Consider the following 17117-nt stretch of genomic DNA (forward strand, 5'->3'; position numbering starts at 1 on the left):
ACCCCGCGCCGCGCTGGCCTTCCTGGAAGCCAGTCTGGGCTGGGCGCCGGCAGCCGGGTGATGATTCTGGATCACTGGGCTTTAGGTTTGTTCTCCTCCGACACCTCGCCTGTTCATAATGGCCGGGCTGTAACCGCGGCCCGGTGGCCGTTCGTGCGACCCCGATCCAAGCGAGCATAAAATCACACGGCCCAGATTCATTGACCCGGCGAGGTAAATAAGCGCTTTAGGGGCTTTTCCAGTTTCCAAATACTTTGCCCTCGTGCAGCACCTCAGTTCCTGTCAATGTCAAACATATAAAATGATTGCGGATTATCTATTGAGGTGGAATAAGCAGATAGCAACCTGAACTGTTTTTAGGGGGGGGGGGGGGTAATTGCCCCAGTTTTAACAGTGGGGCAGTGGAGTTACCCAATGCCTTTGAGGCAGACCGGCATGGAAAAAACCCGCCAGGGTTAATACATGTCAGCACACGCTAGCTGGGTGGTAATCGGTAGGAGCTGCTTGACCAGAGGGACTGTCTGTAATTGATGCTATGGCAGACTGCAAAAGCAAACAGTGTCTGGCCCGAGTGCAGACAAAGAACAGGGCCTCTGTCAGGATTCGGTGTGACATTAGCTGGGCGGAGTGCATGCAGAGAGTGAAACGGGACACCCAAGTGAGGTCGAGCCTGCCTGCAAGAGCGCCAAATTTCGGTCATACCCTCACCTACTCTCTCTGAGTGGTTTTATTTGTGGTAATGCGTTGTTCACATATACCCAGAGGCTCTGGGCAGTACCACAAAGGAGGCCTCATGAACCGTGCTATTTTTGATTTCACTCCCAATGTGTTCAATAATTTCATTTCGGCAATGCGTGTGATGGTAGGGGAGGGGGTCTGAAAGGTCAATATTCCACATCTGTTTTCATAAGCCCGGGCTCGGAAAATTCCTTTATTGATTAGTTCATCTGCAGGCTACATGTACATGAATTATTGAAATGATTGTGTCTGTGAAGACAGAAATAGCGCTAAGTGTATTTACTTTTCCGCCTAACTGGTCTAAATGATTTTTTTAGCTGTTTGTTCAATTTTTGGGATGGATCGCCAGGGCTGCATTTGTATTTGGCTGTTGGTCTTTAGCTCTGTGGAGCTCTTGAGTCTTTTTTTTTGTTTTTGTGAGGAGTTGTTAAAACAGAAATAAACTTTCCCATCTAATATGATACATGGCAACAGTTACCTGCAAACCGCAGTGTACAGTATCGCAAACCCTTGACTGCACTCTCAGCTGTAAGTGTGGTTGTTAATCTGACCTGTCCGTCCTGCTGTCCGTCTGTCTCACAGGCTGCGAGCTGTACGCCTTCTGCGGCGCCCTCTTCGGGATCTGCTCCATGATCACGCTCATGGTGATCGCCGTGGACCGCTACTTCGTCATCACGCGGCCGCTGGCCTCCATCGGCGTGCTGTCCCGCAAGCGGGCCCTGCTCATCCTGCTGGGCGCCTGGGCCTACTCCCTGTGCTGGAGCCTGCCGCCCTTTTTCGGCTGGAGTGAGTGCTGGGGGGGGGGGGTGGGGGGGGGGGGGGGCGGCTAAAGCAGTCTGGGTCCACTGTTGTGTTTATAGCTACAGTCTCCAGTTCACCGTGAGGGGACCTCCTACTCCTTACTGACACATTTTCAGTTCCAGTCCTACTCACATAGCATTCACATTCACTGTTTGGACATTGGCAGTAGCACTTTGGGGAAGGACAGGAGAGTGTTTCCACTGTGTGGGAGCAGAACGGAGCGTGTTGGGATGCACCTCTACAGAAGAGCTGAGAGCCTGGAGCTGCCCAATTTATGAGAGCCACTGAAGCATGAAAGCTTGAACGAGCCAGGCGTGATCAGACTAAATGGGACATGCTAACAGGACCACACACAAACTCAGACACAAACACAGGATATACACACAGATATATACAGACACATATGTACATACACACACAAACATGCATATACAAACTCAGACACAAATACAGGATACATACACATGTACATATACAGACACATATATACATACACACAAACACACATATATACCACACACATGCAAATATACACACATATTCAAATGCACAGTCAAAAATGCACACATATACACACAGGCACACATATTCATGCACTCACAAACACAAGCGCACATACAGTACCAGTCAAAAGTTTGGACAAAACTTTATTCTTTATTTTGTCTATTTTCCACATTTTAGAATGACAGTAAAGACACAAATGGGGAAGAAATCCATGCATAGGCATCAACTTCACTTTTTATATTTGTCTAAGAAACAAATTTCGAGCATTTAAGCTCTTTTGATGAAATTGTTTTTGAATGCATGTTTCCCATTATCTTAAACAGGTGTGTCCAGACTTTTGTCTTGTACTGTATACACACACGCACACACACACACACACACACACACACACACACACACAGACAAACCCACATCCACATGTGGTAAATGCAGCATTAGTCTTCTGCATGTCTGTCAGAAGCCTGTGTCCTTGCTTGGGAGACATGTGAGAGTTGGGCAGTGTCATGGTAATGGGAGGAGACAGATGAGCTGAGAGCAGAGGACAGAGGGGCCGGGGGTGACGAGGCTGCTGTTTTGGGTGCCCGGTGGGCACGGTGACGCGCTGCCGACAGCACGTTCAGCATCGCAGAACCGTCGCACTCGGAAACCCTGGCAGCCGGCAGAGGGAAAATTGACAGCTTAACATATGACAGACATGAATGTGCTGCTTTTACCCCTCCGCTTTGATGGCTGAAAGTGCATAATGTCGGCTGACAGCCGCTGTGTGCATCAAAGAGCCCTTTCGTTGCTTCTTACCGTTACTGCTTTTTCACGTGGTGCACAAAAAGGGTTTCTGAGAAATACGCAGCGCGCGTTTGACCTTGTAGCCGGGGCGTCTCGCAGACGCTAATTAGCGTGTGCTGTGAAAACACTGGGGGCTGCCCTGGCGAGGCGGAGGATGCCAGCGCTGTCTCAGTGCTGGTGCTGCTCATTCTATCATTGCTGGGGGCGCAGATGTGATGGGTCGGGCACGGGTCCAAAACTGCACCCGCTGCCAGCGGTGCTGCTGCCACGGCTCTGCCGAGTCCAGAGGTCTAACTCGCTCGGATAAAGGATCGGTCAGGTAAGGCGCGCCTCGTCGAAACTACAGCCTGGACAAGAGTGTGGGAGGTTTAGAGAGGGTGCGTTCTGAGAGAATGCAGGAGCTTAAAAGGAGTCCGGGGAATCTGAGAGAGTGGAGAGGCTTTAGAGAGGATGGAGGGGCTTTGACCATCTCCACCTGTCTTTCATGCAGCCGCTCGTGTCCGGATAGGTTTAACAACCTCGAGAATCCTCAGTGGATTGCACAGAGGGCGCCTGGCCCCTGCTCTCCTTAAACACATTTGTCATCTTGTTTGCTCTGCCTGCACTAATAGTGGTAGTCACGCTGGTCAGATCTGTTGGGAAATCAAGAAAAACCCTGTGATGCTATGCCTCAAGCTCTTGCAGCTAATCGAAACCCCTTGCTGATCCGAAGCGTGTTTGATGTTACAGCGATATATCTGCAGTTCTGTTTACCAGGCCTGCAAAGGAGTGTCATCATGATACCAACATTCAGGCAACTTCATGCAAGTTTTTGAAAATGTTAAGCTCCTGATTATCTGAGTGGCACTGTGCTAAGAGCGTGGACAGTATTGCCTACAAATGTTGAGAGGGACAAGACAGCAAGTTCCGGCTTGGTCAAGCAGGACAGGAAGTAGAAACACTGTATCCAGGTCAGAAAGCGGAAAGCCTGTCGCCAGGACAGGATGTGAAAATACTGCAACCAGGATAGGAAGTGTAAACCCTGCAGCCAGGACAGGAAGTGGAAATGTTGTATCCAATAGGAAGTGTAAACCCTGCAGCTGGGACAGGAAGTGGAAATGTTGTATCCAATAGGAAGTGTAAACCCTGCAGCTGGGACAGGAAGTGGAAATGTTGTATCCAATAGGAAGTGTAAACCCTGCAGCCGGGACAGGAAGTGGAAACGTTGTATCCAATAGGAAGTGTAAACCCTGCAGCCGGGACAGGAAGTGGAAACGTTGTATCCAATAGGAAGTGTAAACCCTGCAGCTGGGACAGGAAGTGGAAATGTTGTATCCAATAGGAAGTGTAAACCCTGCAGCCGGGACAGGAAGTGAAAATGCTACAATCAGGACAGGAAGTTAAGCTCTTTGTGTTCCTTCCTCTGAGTGTGTCCTTCCTTTTCTCTCCCCAGGTGCATATGTTCCAGAGGGTCTGTTGACTTCCTGCACCTGGGACTACGTGACGTTCAGCCCGTCGGTGCGCGCCTACACCATGATGCTCTTCACCTTCGTCTTCTTCATCCCCCTCATCGTCATCATGTACTGCTACTTCTTCATCTTCCGCGCCATCCGCAACACCAACAAGTGAGTCCGAGGCATCAGGAACCATACGCAAAAATGTGCATCTCTGTGTGTGTGTCTGTATAGCCCTAATATTTTACAGACGCAATAACCATGCAGCCGAGTGCTTAGCTTTACATGGATGTCACATGCTCACAGGAGGTGACATAATTCCTCCCAGCGGAGCTGTGATGGTTTAGCGCGGGGACCTACCGGGGAGCCGCTGAGGTCTGAGCCAGGCTCGGTGGCCAGTCTTCATACACGTGTGACTCACGCCCATTAGTGTCCACACTGTATCACGCCCTCCTGCCTCTGACTCAATGGGTGAATGAGCCGCAGAGGGGTTGTGCTGACGGGACGATGGCTCACTGGATCAATAGCACCACCCCGGCAGACATTACAAACGCAGCCCCGCGTCTGGCTGTCATTTGGGACGCCACCGTTGTGGGGATAAGTGCAGCCGCTTCGTGGACAGCGCGGTCTGAAGGACACAGACACGCCGTTAAGGACAGGATCAATTCAGAAATTGCCTCAAAAATGGAACCTGAGAAGCGTTTATCTCCCCTCAAGAAGAAAGAGGTGGACCGCAGTTCTGTCACGCAGGCTTTGTTCAGCTTCGCTACTTACATTTCCAACCGATGTTTATCAACAGGATGGCTTCTCTAAAAGGTAGTGATTATACCCTGCAAACAAATGACACACAAGGGCACAGTCCAACACTTAAGGAAAGGACCATTAAACGGGTCATGATTGGCCTTGGAAAACCAAGTACAGCTGTTCTAGATTGTTCTGTTCATTTATCATACTTGCACATTAAAGCTGACTGGTTACAAAGCTAAATTTGCTCACAGTGTGTACGTTTGTGTCTTTGTGTGTGTGTGTGTGTGTGTGTGTGTGTGTGTGTGTGTGTGTATATGTGTGTCTTTCAGGGCAGTGAGCAAGATGAATGGAAACAACACCAGAGACTCCATGAAGAGGTTCCACCGCTTAAAGAATGAGTGGAAGATGGCCAAGATTGCCCTCATCGTTATCCTCCTCTACGTCATTTCCTGGTCCCCTTATTCCACAGTGGCTCTGACTGCCTTTGCAGGGTGAGAACCAACAGACACAAAATGCACACTATCTGTCTCAAATAGTCACACCATCTGTCCTAAAATCACACTGTGTGTCTCTTATGGTGCCTTGGTCACACTGTATGGTTACACACAGAGGGACACAAACTAACAGATTCATTACAGGGACACACCAGGTCACACACGCTCACAGTTTTATACCTAAAAGATGATATGTAAAAGCTTTATTGGGGTCTGGCCTGGTATGAAGTCTGTTCATGATCATTTAGGCTTGCTGTAAATCAACAGTATTTACCTTGAAGACATGAAGAAAAAGAAGCATACATGAGTTAGACCCACCAAAGCATGAAGGTTTCTACCTTCACAGGATAATATTTAATCAAAATAGCTCATCAAAAAAATAGCAGAGTTTAACAATGAGAAGCCTGGCATACCATAATCCTCAGTCATTTTTAGGTATGTGATTAATGGCAGCTGATAATAGTAAATATGAGAGTGCATCTTGCATACTTTGCATATTCCTCAGCCTTTGTGTTAGGCAACATAAATACCCAACACCTAGAGTCAAACCCTGTTACATGCAACACAAGGCAAATTTTCAGCCTTGAACCTGAGAAGCTCTTTTACTGAAGACAGTCTTTGTCTCTTGTCACAGTATGCTTGCCTATCATGCTCGGGCACTAACACTGCGTGATGTTCAGCTTGGAGTAAGCTGAACATCACGCAGACACACACACACACACACTACCCCTTACTCTCTCTCTCCCGCAGATATGCCGATATCCTCACCCCCTACATGAACTCAGTGCCAGCGGTAATCGCCAAGGCTTCCGCAATTCACAACCCCATCATCTATGCCATCACCCACCCAAAATACAGGTACGTTATGATTACTTCCATGTGCAGAGCCTCTTCTGCTAGAACACTCATGGTGGTGCTGCATTTCTTAAAGGCCTACACAATACTTTTGTAACACCAGTGACTACCAGACCTGTGCTGATCTATAAGAACAAAACAAGAAAATGAACAATTGCCTGAGTTTGTTACCCAATTGAAAGTACGTGGTGCTGTAGTGGTAAACGGAAATCGAATGGTGACCATCGACTTTTCCCATCGAGCGCTTTTGCTGTTGGCCTTTGCTCCTATTCGCTGACCCCTGACTAAAAGGTTTCCCTCCAGAAAATGACTGGTCTGAAGGTTAAATGTCTTGCTGTGTAATCTGTCTGTTTTAGTATTGGGAAAATTCCTAAGGCGGGTGCCATTCTTTCTTAACATATCGTTAATGTGTTTAAGACCCGCCGGCCCATCCACCCACACAATACCAATAATCAATCAACCAAGACTCAAAAGCAGGAGTGTAAAAATTTATTCATGACTACAGCCCCAAATACCTTCTCTTAATGATTTGCTTAACCTAATGATCTCACCTCAATTCCTTTGCAGAGAATGTGTAGGAAATTAAAGACGCTAAAGATTTTGACTGTGCTCTACAGCTGCAGTTTGATTGCTGGCTTTGTAGAACAGCACAGTACCTCAGGCCCTGGCTTGTGGCCAGTTCTTTGGATTTTTCTGAACGATCACACTTAGATTCACCAAGGTAATGGGCGCAGGTTCAAAGTGGTCACAGTCAGGATGAATTTAAAGACCGATTGACTAAGAGTAGTTACGTAAAGCAGGCAATTACATGTTTTAAAGTGGCACCTTGTCATCCTGTACATTGCAAAACACAAGGGACAGCATGTCATTAAGACGAAGTCATGAGGGGAAATGTGAAAACAGATTTCAGGGGGTAATTAGAGAAATAAATTGCAATGTCAAAATTTGAAACACCATATTTATAAACATCAAATAATTTTGAGCTAAATTAATACTACATTTAGCAGGTTTGAGGTAAATTAACGCATTAGACAAATGAACCCGATTTTTGGTTGAATGTTTTGACAAAACAATAAGCAGAAGCACTGATAAAGAGGTCTGGGAATTTAACTGGATGGATTTTGCATAGCTGATTAGTGCTTCTTGTGTCCAATCAAATCCTTTTCCCTGGGGGTTGTCTGAGTGCTCTTGAAGGAGCTGACAGAAACCCAAACAATAATACAGGGGTAGCCCCCTAACTTGGGGCGGCCGTGGTCAACACACCACAGTGGTGCCTCATTCAGAGGTTCAGAGGGGGCAGCCTCTCACCCCTCTGTCTCACTCCGTGCTTTGCTCTCCCAGGTCAGCCATTGCAAAGTACATCCCGTGCCTGGGGGCCCTGCTGTGTGTGCAGCCCAAGGACTTCCGCTCCACCAGCAGCTTCATGTCCACCCGCCGCTCCACCGTCACCAGCCAGACCTCCGACATCAGCAACCACTTCCACCGCGGCGGCAAGTCCCGCCTCTCCTCCGCCTCCGACAGCGAGTCCGTACGTGTGCGCCGCTGCGACCGCCGCCGTTCATCGCCCCGTCTGTCTCTGTCTCTGTCCCGCGTCTCCTCCACCTCCGAGAGCGAATCTGTATGTGTGCCAAGCTCCGCCCCCTTCTTGCTGCCCCACTCACCACCTGTCTGCCTCTGTGACCCTGGCTACGCTTCAGTCTGATCTCGAGAGCTAAATCAGTAATGTACAGTAATTTCACTAGCTGTCAGGAAATATAGGAAGTAGACGTAACACAGAGTATGTGTATTCAAATTTGCCAGACAGCCTTGTCAGACCTCTCTCCATCTCACAGTTTTATGTTGTTTTACAAAAGCTCTGGCTTGTTGCTACTTTATGTCTACTGTGACTGTTATGATCTGCCTGTCTCACTGGGGTCATACTATATATGAAGTGTAACTTCATAAGGTATTCATAAAGAATTCATAATACCTTAATAAGCATGGTGTTACTACTTTATAAAACATACATAAACAAATGCACTGCTTAATGGGAGCTCACTTAGAGTGAGTACTTGTTATGTAAAACAATGAAACCGCATTTAAACGTGTATGCATATTACTTTATGTCAGCCAAGGGCAATATGTGTTTATAACTGTTTTATAAAGTGGTAACACCATGCTGGTGATGAGATGACATATGGATTATGAATGCCTTGTGAAGTTGCAAAGTATAAAGTGTGACCTTCTCTTCAGCATCATGTATATTGCTTGCAGTGTTTGACCCCTGCCCTCTGTGGCCCCGCCCCTCCACAGGGCTGGACTGACACGGAGGCGGACCTCTCCAGCCTGGGGTCCCGTCCTGCCAGCAGACAGGTGTCCTGCGAGATCAGCAAGGACACGGCGGAGGTGCCAGACTTCAAGCCCACAAACTCTTTCAAGTCCAAGCTGAAGAGTCACGACTCGGGCATCTTCGAGAAGGTAACCTCCCCAGCTGAGCCAAGCCGAGCCGCGTGAGTGTGCGTGGGAAAAGAGAAGGCACTCTCAGAGCGTGGCTTAGGGAACCCCATACCAGGTGGAGCTTTCATTTGCCTTCAGTCATACAAACCAATCAAAGACTGCTTTCTATAGCAAAACACTGTGATTCTTTCAATTCCATGTGTCTCTGGGAACACATAATAGCTCTTCTCATTTTAGGGCTCACAAGGTCTCACTCTCCTACTGCTATAAATTCCTGGGGCTGTTGGGCATGCAGATACAGAGAAATGAAGTTCAGGGATAGATGTGGGGTTAGGGCAATGGGCGTGGCATTGCAGTGTAAGAACATAATTACCAACAATGATTATTACTACCCCAAGTTGTACAATCATAATAATATTTGCACCTTATTCTGGCACTGCCCGCATGTGGCAGTCTACTTTAGTAGAAGATGCCTGGCAGCATTACTGATTCCAGTCAGACTTTGACATTAACGTCAAAAAATATAATTTATTTGCCTCCAAACTGTTTAAATGAATCGTGTTCCCCTCTTGATAATCTGGCCACCACTAATGATCACAGTGCTTACTGTGATCTGGAAACCACAAAGATGAAGTGGTGTATTTGTAACAGTGATCAGTATGGCATTAATTCTTCAATGAACTACCTTTTAATTCATTCAGCTACTTTTAAATACTTGTACTTTTCCTGATATTTGACATGAATTCAAAACTTACCACATTTTAAGGTAAATTGTACCTGCTGGGTGCAATGAACATATTTGAAATATTCTTAATCCATTTATCAGTTAATAGTCTTAATCCCTACTTAAATCACATGCTTCATCTTTTTGGCAGCCTGCCCTGGTTGAAACATGTAATCAAGTATTTTGTCCTTCAGCTTCCATGCCATTAAACTGCTAAGCCTCACACAACCGCTGCAGTTTTGTGCACGGAACCCCTCGCCTCGCCCTCCGACTGTAATTAAAGTGCTGAAAGATTTAAGCCCCGGTCGTTGTCTCCCTTTGTCAACACGAACGGCTCCGTCATTAGCGCGAGCTCTAACGTGCCGTCGCCATCAGCACCAAAGCCGCCATTCCCGCATGTTAAATGAGATCCATTTTTCAATTACCCTCCCGGCGTCGACCGATGCAGGACTCTCCGAAGCAAATTTATCCAAAATAGATCTGGGATGTTTTTCACCAGGGTGATGATGTTGTCACATCGGCTTTGGAGGGAGTTAGGCAGGGACGGCGCTGAGAGCAGTGCTGAAGTCACCTTGCTCATGATGCAGAAGGGCATAGCTGCATATCAGGGGCTCGTAGGTTAAACTGTTTGGTCATCATACACATAGCATGCTTCCAAGTGCCTTGTTCTGAACCTTCTGTAAAGAAATGCACTTCAGTAACACAAAAGCTAAACACAGGATATTATCAGATCAAAACGATAACTCTTTCATGCGATACTACAGTCCCGGGCTACTGTGCATCCCTTTAATAACTGCATTTTAACATTTTTTAGAATTGGGTGAGATGAGGTTCAATCTCTCATTCAAATGCAATACAAAAACAATTTATAGTTTTCAATCACAGATTGAGACATGGGAGGAGGATGGCACAAATGGGGTGCTCTGAAACATGGGGTGCTCTGAAACACAGTTAACCAATGCAAAAACGTGAACTAAACAGTCAGCTTGAGGTTGGAGGCTGAACAAGATTTCCTTATTGTGTGATTGTTGTTGAAGTCGTAGTTCTTTGCCCTAAGCCTTGAGATGGGGTTGAACCCCGGGGGAATGATTGCTCTCGGTGGCTGGAACGAGCCCTGGCAGTTTACACTGGTCCTGTTGCCACCCCCTCCCCCACCCTCCTTGCTCCCCATCCACTCTGACTGGCAGAGCCAACTCATCCCACAGTCAGCAATGGACTCACTTCTCGAGGCCGTGCAGTCATTGTTAAAACCCATCTGCATCGGCATGTACGGCATCTCGCTAGGGACAGAAAAACCTCACAGACAAAAGAATGCAATAGCTGGATTTTGAGTGAAGTTTTTCCACTACTAAAATGAAACAAACTGAAACGCAAACTCCAGTGAACTCTTGTTCTTGTTTTCTGTGGGCTGAGGTGCTTTGTATGTGCTGCATGATGGGGTGTTTGCTCAGTCAGAATAATTCACGTGCCGTGATTTTAGCACAGGAATTCGAGTTAACATCACAGACACAACGTGAGCAATTTGCTTCAAGTCACAGAGGTGCTCATTTTATACACTTTACATGCCTTTATACATTTCTAATGGCATTAATACAGAGGTTTTTAATTTTATCACTGGTTACATAGTATAATAATGTGTTTACTTGCAATTATAAATGTTCACAGAATGTTCAGCGTTTCACAAGCATATCTCAATTTCACATAACCCATGACCTCTGTGATAAAATTGTATCCTTATTATTATGATTATACAGAATTAAGTGCAAAAAGTGATGATCTTATATGACATGTATTACACAGTTCCGTGTGATATACAGTATTACAATGTGATTGGTTAGCTGAATGACCTTTGCCCTTCCTGTGCTCTTTTCAGACCTCTGTTGATGTGGATGATATCTCCATGGCTGAGGTCGGCCAATCGGACCGCAGCTCCCCTGCAGCCGTAAGTATTGGCAACTGTGTCAGTCTGTCTATCGGAAACTGTGTCAGTCTGTCTATCGGCAACTGTGTCAGTCTGTCTATCGGCAACTGTGTCATGCTGTCTGTGCCAATCAGACCGTCTCCATCACGAGCATCATTTGGTCTGGTCTCACAGTGTGATCAATTTAAAATGTAGCAGGACTGTTTCAGATTGATTTAGTCTGGCTGTGTTTGCAGCGACATGTCAAACTACTGCCAAAACAGGGACAGGGGCCTGACGCTGTGTGTGTGAACAGAGTACACGTGCATCTCAATTTTCAGGGTCAGTTAAATACAGGATTGCTTTGGATTATTCTCTGTCTTTTTAATCTTTGAGATTTAGACCGTGAATGCTTTTGACATGATTTGAATAACTGTGTGATTTTGTCGAGCATTAACAGATGGGAAATATAATATGATGATCACAGGGGAGAAGCAATTTAATGATGGTTTAGCCGATTAACGTTAATAACTGTCCAATAACACAAATGATGATTAAAGTAAATGCTTGAATAGGAAGTGGCACAAGCACAATGGAAAGGTCCGGATATGTGGCAGTATATCATCACTGCCCTGTAGAAGAACATTGCCAAATTGCTTTTAATGTAAAGCTATTTTTATCAACATTAGCAAATTAATGGTAGTGATAAATGACATGGCACAAAACAGGTTCCTCCCATTACTGCGAGCTTCTTCACTGTCACAGAAAAATTCAGACCCACTGAAGTAGAAAATCATTTCTGTGGTTCATGGCTTGAGTCTGGCATTGTATCAAATGGCCTGAGACAAGCCTCCATGGACAGGAAAATTTGCTGCAGAAAATTTGGACTTTCTCTGTGAAAACTGTTATGTTTTTGCCCTGTGTGTGCCAACTTTATGTCTCCATACACCTTAATCAGTATTTCTCCACCTCAGCACTCTCCTACTAATCTTGTGTTCTTGCATTTTTTAGAATTTGATTAATAATTTTGATTTATTTGCTTAGTAGTTCACCTTCATCATAATTTTCTTGTATCATTGAATTAAAGCGCACTGGTGCCCCACGCTTAACCTCAACTGTTGCAGGCAAACTGAGGCATTGTGAACTATAAAAAAGATTGAGTTATTGTGTCAATTATTCACTGATCTGAACCAATCGTACAATGGTGTTTGACCATGGAGAGCAAAGTCTTTTGTCTTTTAATAGCCTTCAGTATACCTTTACTTATGTGTCATAAACAGTGATCTTGACGCTGCTAGAATGACCTACCCTTGCGTATAGCTCAATCCAATGGTATCCTGGCCGGTGGTGCTTCAAAGCAGGAAAAGTTAATTAGTGAAATCTGTGACTAATTACAGACAAGATAATTCAGAGTGAAACAGACTGACAGTTGTAATTACTGACAATTAAAGGTAATTTTGTTCCCTTAGTCACAAAAACTTAAGTGATTCTTCACATTCTTCTCATTTCATCCTATAATTCATAAACATCGCTGTTGTGCTGTGCCACTCTCCACTCCATAGTAGAACTGACTGATGTTCTCACAACTGACATTGAAACTTCGGGTGAAGGTCCAAAAATGTAACGCCTCTCTGGTGTTGCTTCCCCCTGTGCTTTCAATTTTGACAGGCCGGTGATGGCGTGGAGGGGGCTGCCCTGAGGGGTGTCGTCGTGCGGATCCCTAGCATCGTCATCACCTCAGAGTCAAGCCCCGCCTTCTTGCCCTTCCTCAGGTCAAGCAGCCGTGGCTCCCGCTCCAGAACAGCCAATGGCAGCTTGGGGATTGGGTCTGTCACCGTGGAGAGCAAAGGGGCTGTCCAGCAGGGGTCAGTGCTCCCTTCTGCTGCCAACAGCACCTCACCATCACACGACAATATCTGACCCTTCACCCTGCCACTCACTCCTCACAGACCAGCTATTCTCTGTGTAATATTATTATTTAAAGCATTACCGAAAACTGCCAGCGGCTTGCACCATTTCAAAGACTCTGGTCTCCACCTGTGTAGTACCACTGTTGTATATTTCATTCAGGAAACATCTGTTTCTGCACAGATGTAGAAACAGTGGGTCACCTAAACCCCTTAGAGCACTGACAGACTTCAGACATCCACCACTGCTGCATACAGTGGATGGCCTGCCCTGCTCTAAGGGCCTTTTGAGAGGGACATATTGAACAGGTCTAAAGTAGACTCTGCTGCACCATCTTCTGCCCTTAGTGCTCTAATCTCCTTCAGCACAGCGCTGACACCAGCCCCCCTGCTCTCACAACTGGCTGAGGCTGAACTTGATGAAACATTGCTCTTTTGAATGCCGCAGTGGTTTAAAACCGTGCTGGGAGGTTAGAATCAGAGGAAGCTATCTCGGTAGGACGGCTAGGGTAGAACAGCCCCGTTAATGTTATTTATTTGCTTTGCGGGTGCCCTTGTCCTGTGCTACTTGTGCAGCATACATATTTTTAAGTGTTAATCATTTATACAGCTGGATTTTCAGTGGAGCCATTTGGGTTTAGCACCTTGCTCAAGGCTACAACAGTGGTGCTCTCCTGGGACCCGAACCTGAATCTTTCGGGGCGAGAAGCCACGCTCCTTAATCGCTATGCCACGCCGTACCTCCGCCTCTGCTGCTGACAACGAAAATGTTCGTCCTCAGAATTTAATTTCCAAGGTCACAAAAGCCACCGACGGCACTGAGATGGCCTGAAGTGTCACAGACTAATAGAATGTGTACAGTAGGCCTTGCGCTACATGATACTAATGCTGTTCAGTCCAGCTCAGCATCACTCCCCTCTGCAGAGAGAGCCATGGGACAGGGAGCCCAGTGTGGCCTGGTGTTACCTCTTCCAGTGAACACCTCCTGATGTCAGCTATAACACCAGCCAATCAGACACAGGCAGAGCCTCAGAAACACCCTCCTCCCCTCAATATCACACTTAGGTGACCTGCAGTGATAGCCACTTGGGTTGTAATCTCCCGTACTGAATCACAACTATGCTGTGACAGTTATGTACTAAAGAGCACTGCTGTCTCAAAAACAGAGAGAAGGATGTGTTAAGAGTCAGATGTTATTTGAGCTGGGTTGATAAAGAACATTCTACAATGGTAAGCTATGGTAACACAGCACTTGTCAGCAATGCTGGTATTACCATATTAAAGCCTTTTCCCCTCACACAAACCTACAGAGTTCCCTGCCTTATATCCCTGCCTATATAAGCATTTTGGGAGATTAAATATGAACATGCTTCAATACAAAGGCCAGTGTTTTAGTCGTTGACTTGCTGTTTGAAATGGTTTATTTCTCTAGTTTAAGCTTGAGCTTTTACAATTTCCTGTCACATTTTTTTTGCATATTGAGATTGAATGTGTGTGACATTTCTGTAGTGGTATTTTTCCCCACTATCATTTAACTGAATAAATGCATAAGTCATATTGTTGAAGAAAGAGTGTGGTGTTCCATCTGAATTGCGGAGATAATGGATTGAGGGGAGTGTTTTGAGTAAGATATTGAAAGGAATGTTATTACAATTGCATTTAAGATTCAAGTAGGCAAGACCAGGAGCACTCTGTTCATTCTTCTCCCTTAACACTGCTCCTTAGAGATGAGCAACACATCTTTCCCTATCCTGATTATATGTTCAGTATTTTTTAAAATACAATTTTTCCTACTTTTTGTTTTATGATTTTTGTTCTCTGTACTGTATGATTTCTCCAAAGGCTTTGGAAGTGACACATACTTTTGTGTTTGATGTAGAATGTAGACCGTGATTACAAAGCGTTCTCTGTGCTAGTCCAGGTTAAAAAAAAATGTATGTGTTGTCTGATAACCAATATTCATCCACCTCAAGAGGATATAAACTCAAGGTTGGGTGTAACATGTCTTTTTAACAGGTCTGAAAAGATCTTTACTACATTTTTGAATACTTCTGAATAGAATTGTGATTTGTTTTAAAATGTTGAGCCAAGTTGTCAGTCGAATTAGGAAGCAGCCAGAACGCTGCAGCACGAATGATGGGCTTGTTTCCTTGGTGCAGTTGTTTTAGGGCCATTTGAGTCCAGTGTTAGATTACAGATACTGTACCTTTGATTTTTTTTTCTGGAGACTTACCCTTTATTTTCAAACAGTGCAAAAGAACTCTACTGTGCTGAAAGACACAGCCGATGCTCATCCAAGATCAAGCATTTATGTGCTATCGAGGTGTTTACTCAACTTTATCGTAATCGGATGTCTAATGGGGAATAAGAGCAGCATCTGGTTTCCCAGAGGGATTAAGAGAAAGGGATTATGACAGGGAATATGAAGCACTGCCACATTGCTTTCTCAGTGCATTCTGACTGACACACCACCGTCTGTAGTTGCCATGTCCACACAGACCCAGCAGTGCCAATTCAAGGCATCCCCACTCACAGGGATGGCGAACATGCCTGTCTTTGGCGTGAAGTTGTCCTTAGAAGTATGCCAATAAAGAAGAAACCAGTGCCATCACCAGGCTATTTTCCTGCTCCATAGCCTTGTTGCTGAATTCCAGTTTTTTGCACCACATTTGGTGTATACCACAAGGTGTGTGAAACTATCATCCAATCCTTCCTCAGACTTCAAGTAGCAAGGCCTCTGAACAGGTTACCCTGCCACACACAGCTGAGCTAGTTAAGGTCTTCTTTCAAGAAAGGAAGGGGTTAATATCTCGGTAGCTGTGTGCGTTAGCTGACATTCTCATTTTCTCTCACTGCCTCAGGATTGTGTGTGTGTGTGTGTTTGTGTGTGTGTGTGTGTGTGTGTGTGTGTGTGTGTGTGTGTGTGTGTGTGTGCAGTCACCAAAGTCAGTCTTCTTAGATTGACGAGGCAACAGCCATGGCCTCGTGCCGGAGGTGATTGTGAAATGAATGGGTATCTGTGATTGACAGCTCTCCTCCTACACTGTTCTACTCCACCTGCATTATTTTGGATGATAGAGTCTTTTATATACCAAAGACACTATTTGGAGCCAAAGTTTTTTTCACCTTATATAAAAACAGCTTTCAGGAAATTAATTTTGAAATATTAAGCATTTCTAACCCTACAGTATTATAGCAGTTATAGTCAGCAAAACTCTTGACTGCACCTTACAGTAAAAAGAGAATAGTATCTGCAATACCAACAGGGCATGGCTGCCAGTGCCAGTGATTTTTTCATAGTTTCTTGACAAGAGGACATTTGTCATTTGAACTGGGTCATTATTGCCCCCAAGAACCCTGTTATGTAATGAGACAGGGTTGATTAGCGACTTTACTGATGTGTGTGGTGTTTTTTTTTTTTAACGTCGCGCTCCACAGCTTTCCCCCGTGGGTGGTCGCATGGCTCCTGTTTTAGCTGTTTTAAAGCAGAGAGCTGGTCAGGATAATTCAACCTCACGCAAAAGCCGAACAAACTCTAGCCATGGCGTGAACGTTCACGCTCGTCCTCACTCTCTCATCCGTCGTCCCGGCAGAGCCTTTCCCCCACGGGACCGCAGAAAGGCTACACGTCCTGCAGCCAGGTCAGAGGGATTTTGTGACAGTCACTAAGCTACACTGGTTTTTCCAACCCACAGCTCTACCCTGCTGCCCCAAAAATACATTCGGCGTTTGGTGTGAGGAGAGAGGGTTCAGATGCACTACACTTTACAGTGGGGTTATGCAGTCATTAAGGGA

General features: G+C 45.6%; 1 protein-coding gene across 1 annotated transcript in view; it reads left to right on the forward strand.

Moving 5' to 3' along the window:
* The window catches only part of opn4a (opsin 4a (melanopsin)), a 41222-nt gene extending 27887 nt beyond the window's left edge, over positions 1-13335 (forward strand). Inside the window, exons 4-11 of the mRNA XM_036547276.1 lie at positions 1321-1524; positions 4259-4430; positions 5336-5497; positions 6251-6358; positions 7697-7883; positions 8648-8812; positions 11389-11457; positions 13084-13335. Coding sequence (XP_036403169.1) covers positions 1321-1524; positions 4259-4430; positions 5336-5497; positions 6251-6358; positions 7697-7883; positions 8648-8812; positions 11389-11457; positions 13084-13335 — 1319 coding nt within the window. The remainder of the gene's footprint in view (positions 1-1320; positions 1525-4258; positions 4431-5335; positions 5498-6250; positions 6359-7696; positions 7884-8647; positions 8813-11388; positions 11458-13083) is intronic.
* The last annotated feature ends 3782 nt before the right edge of the window (positions 13336-17117 follow it).

The sequence above is a fragment of the Megalops cyprinoides genome, chromosome 15 (genome assembly GCF_013368585.1).
Source record: "Megalops cyprinoides isolate fMegCyp1 chromosome 15, fMegCyp1.pri, whole genome shotgun sequence".
NCBI lineage: Eukaryota > Metazoa > Chordata > Actinopteri > Elopiformes > Megalopidae > Megalops > Megalops cyprinoides.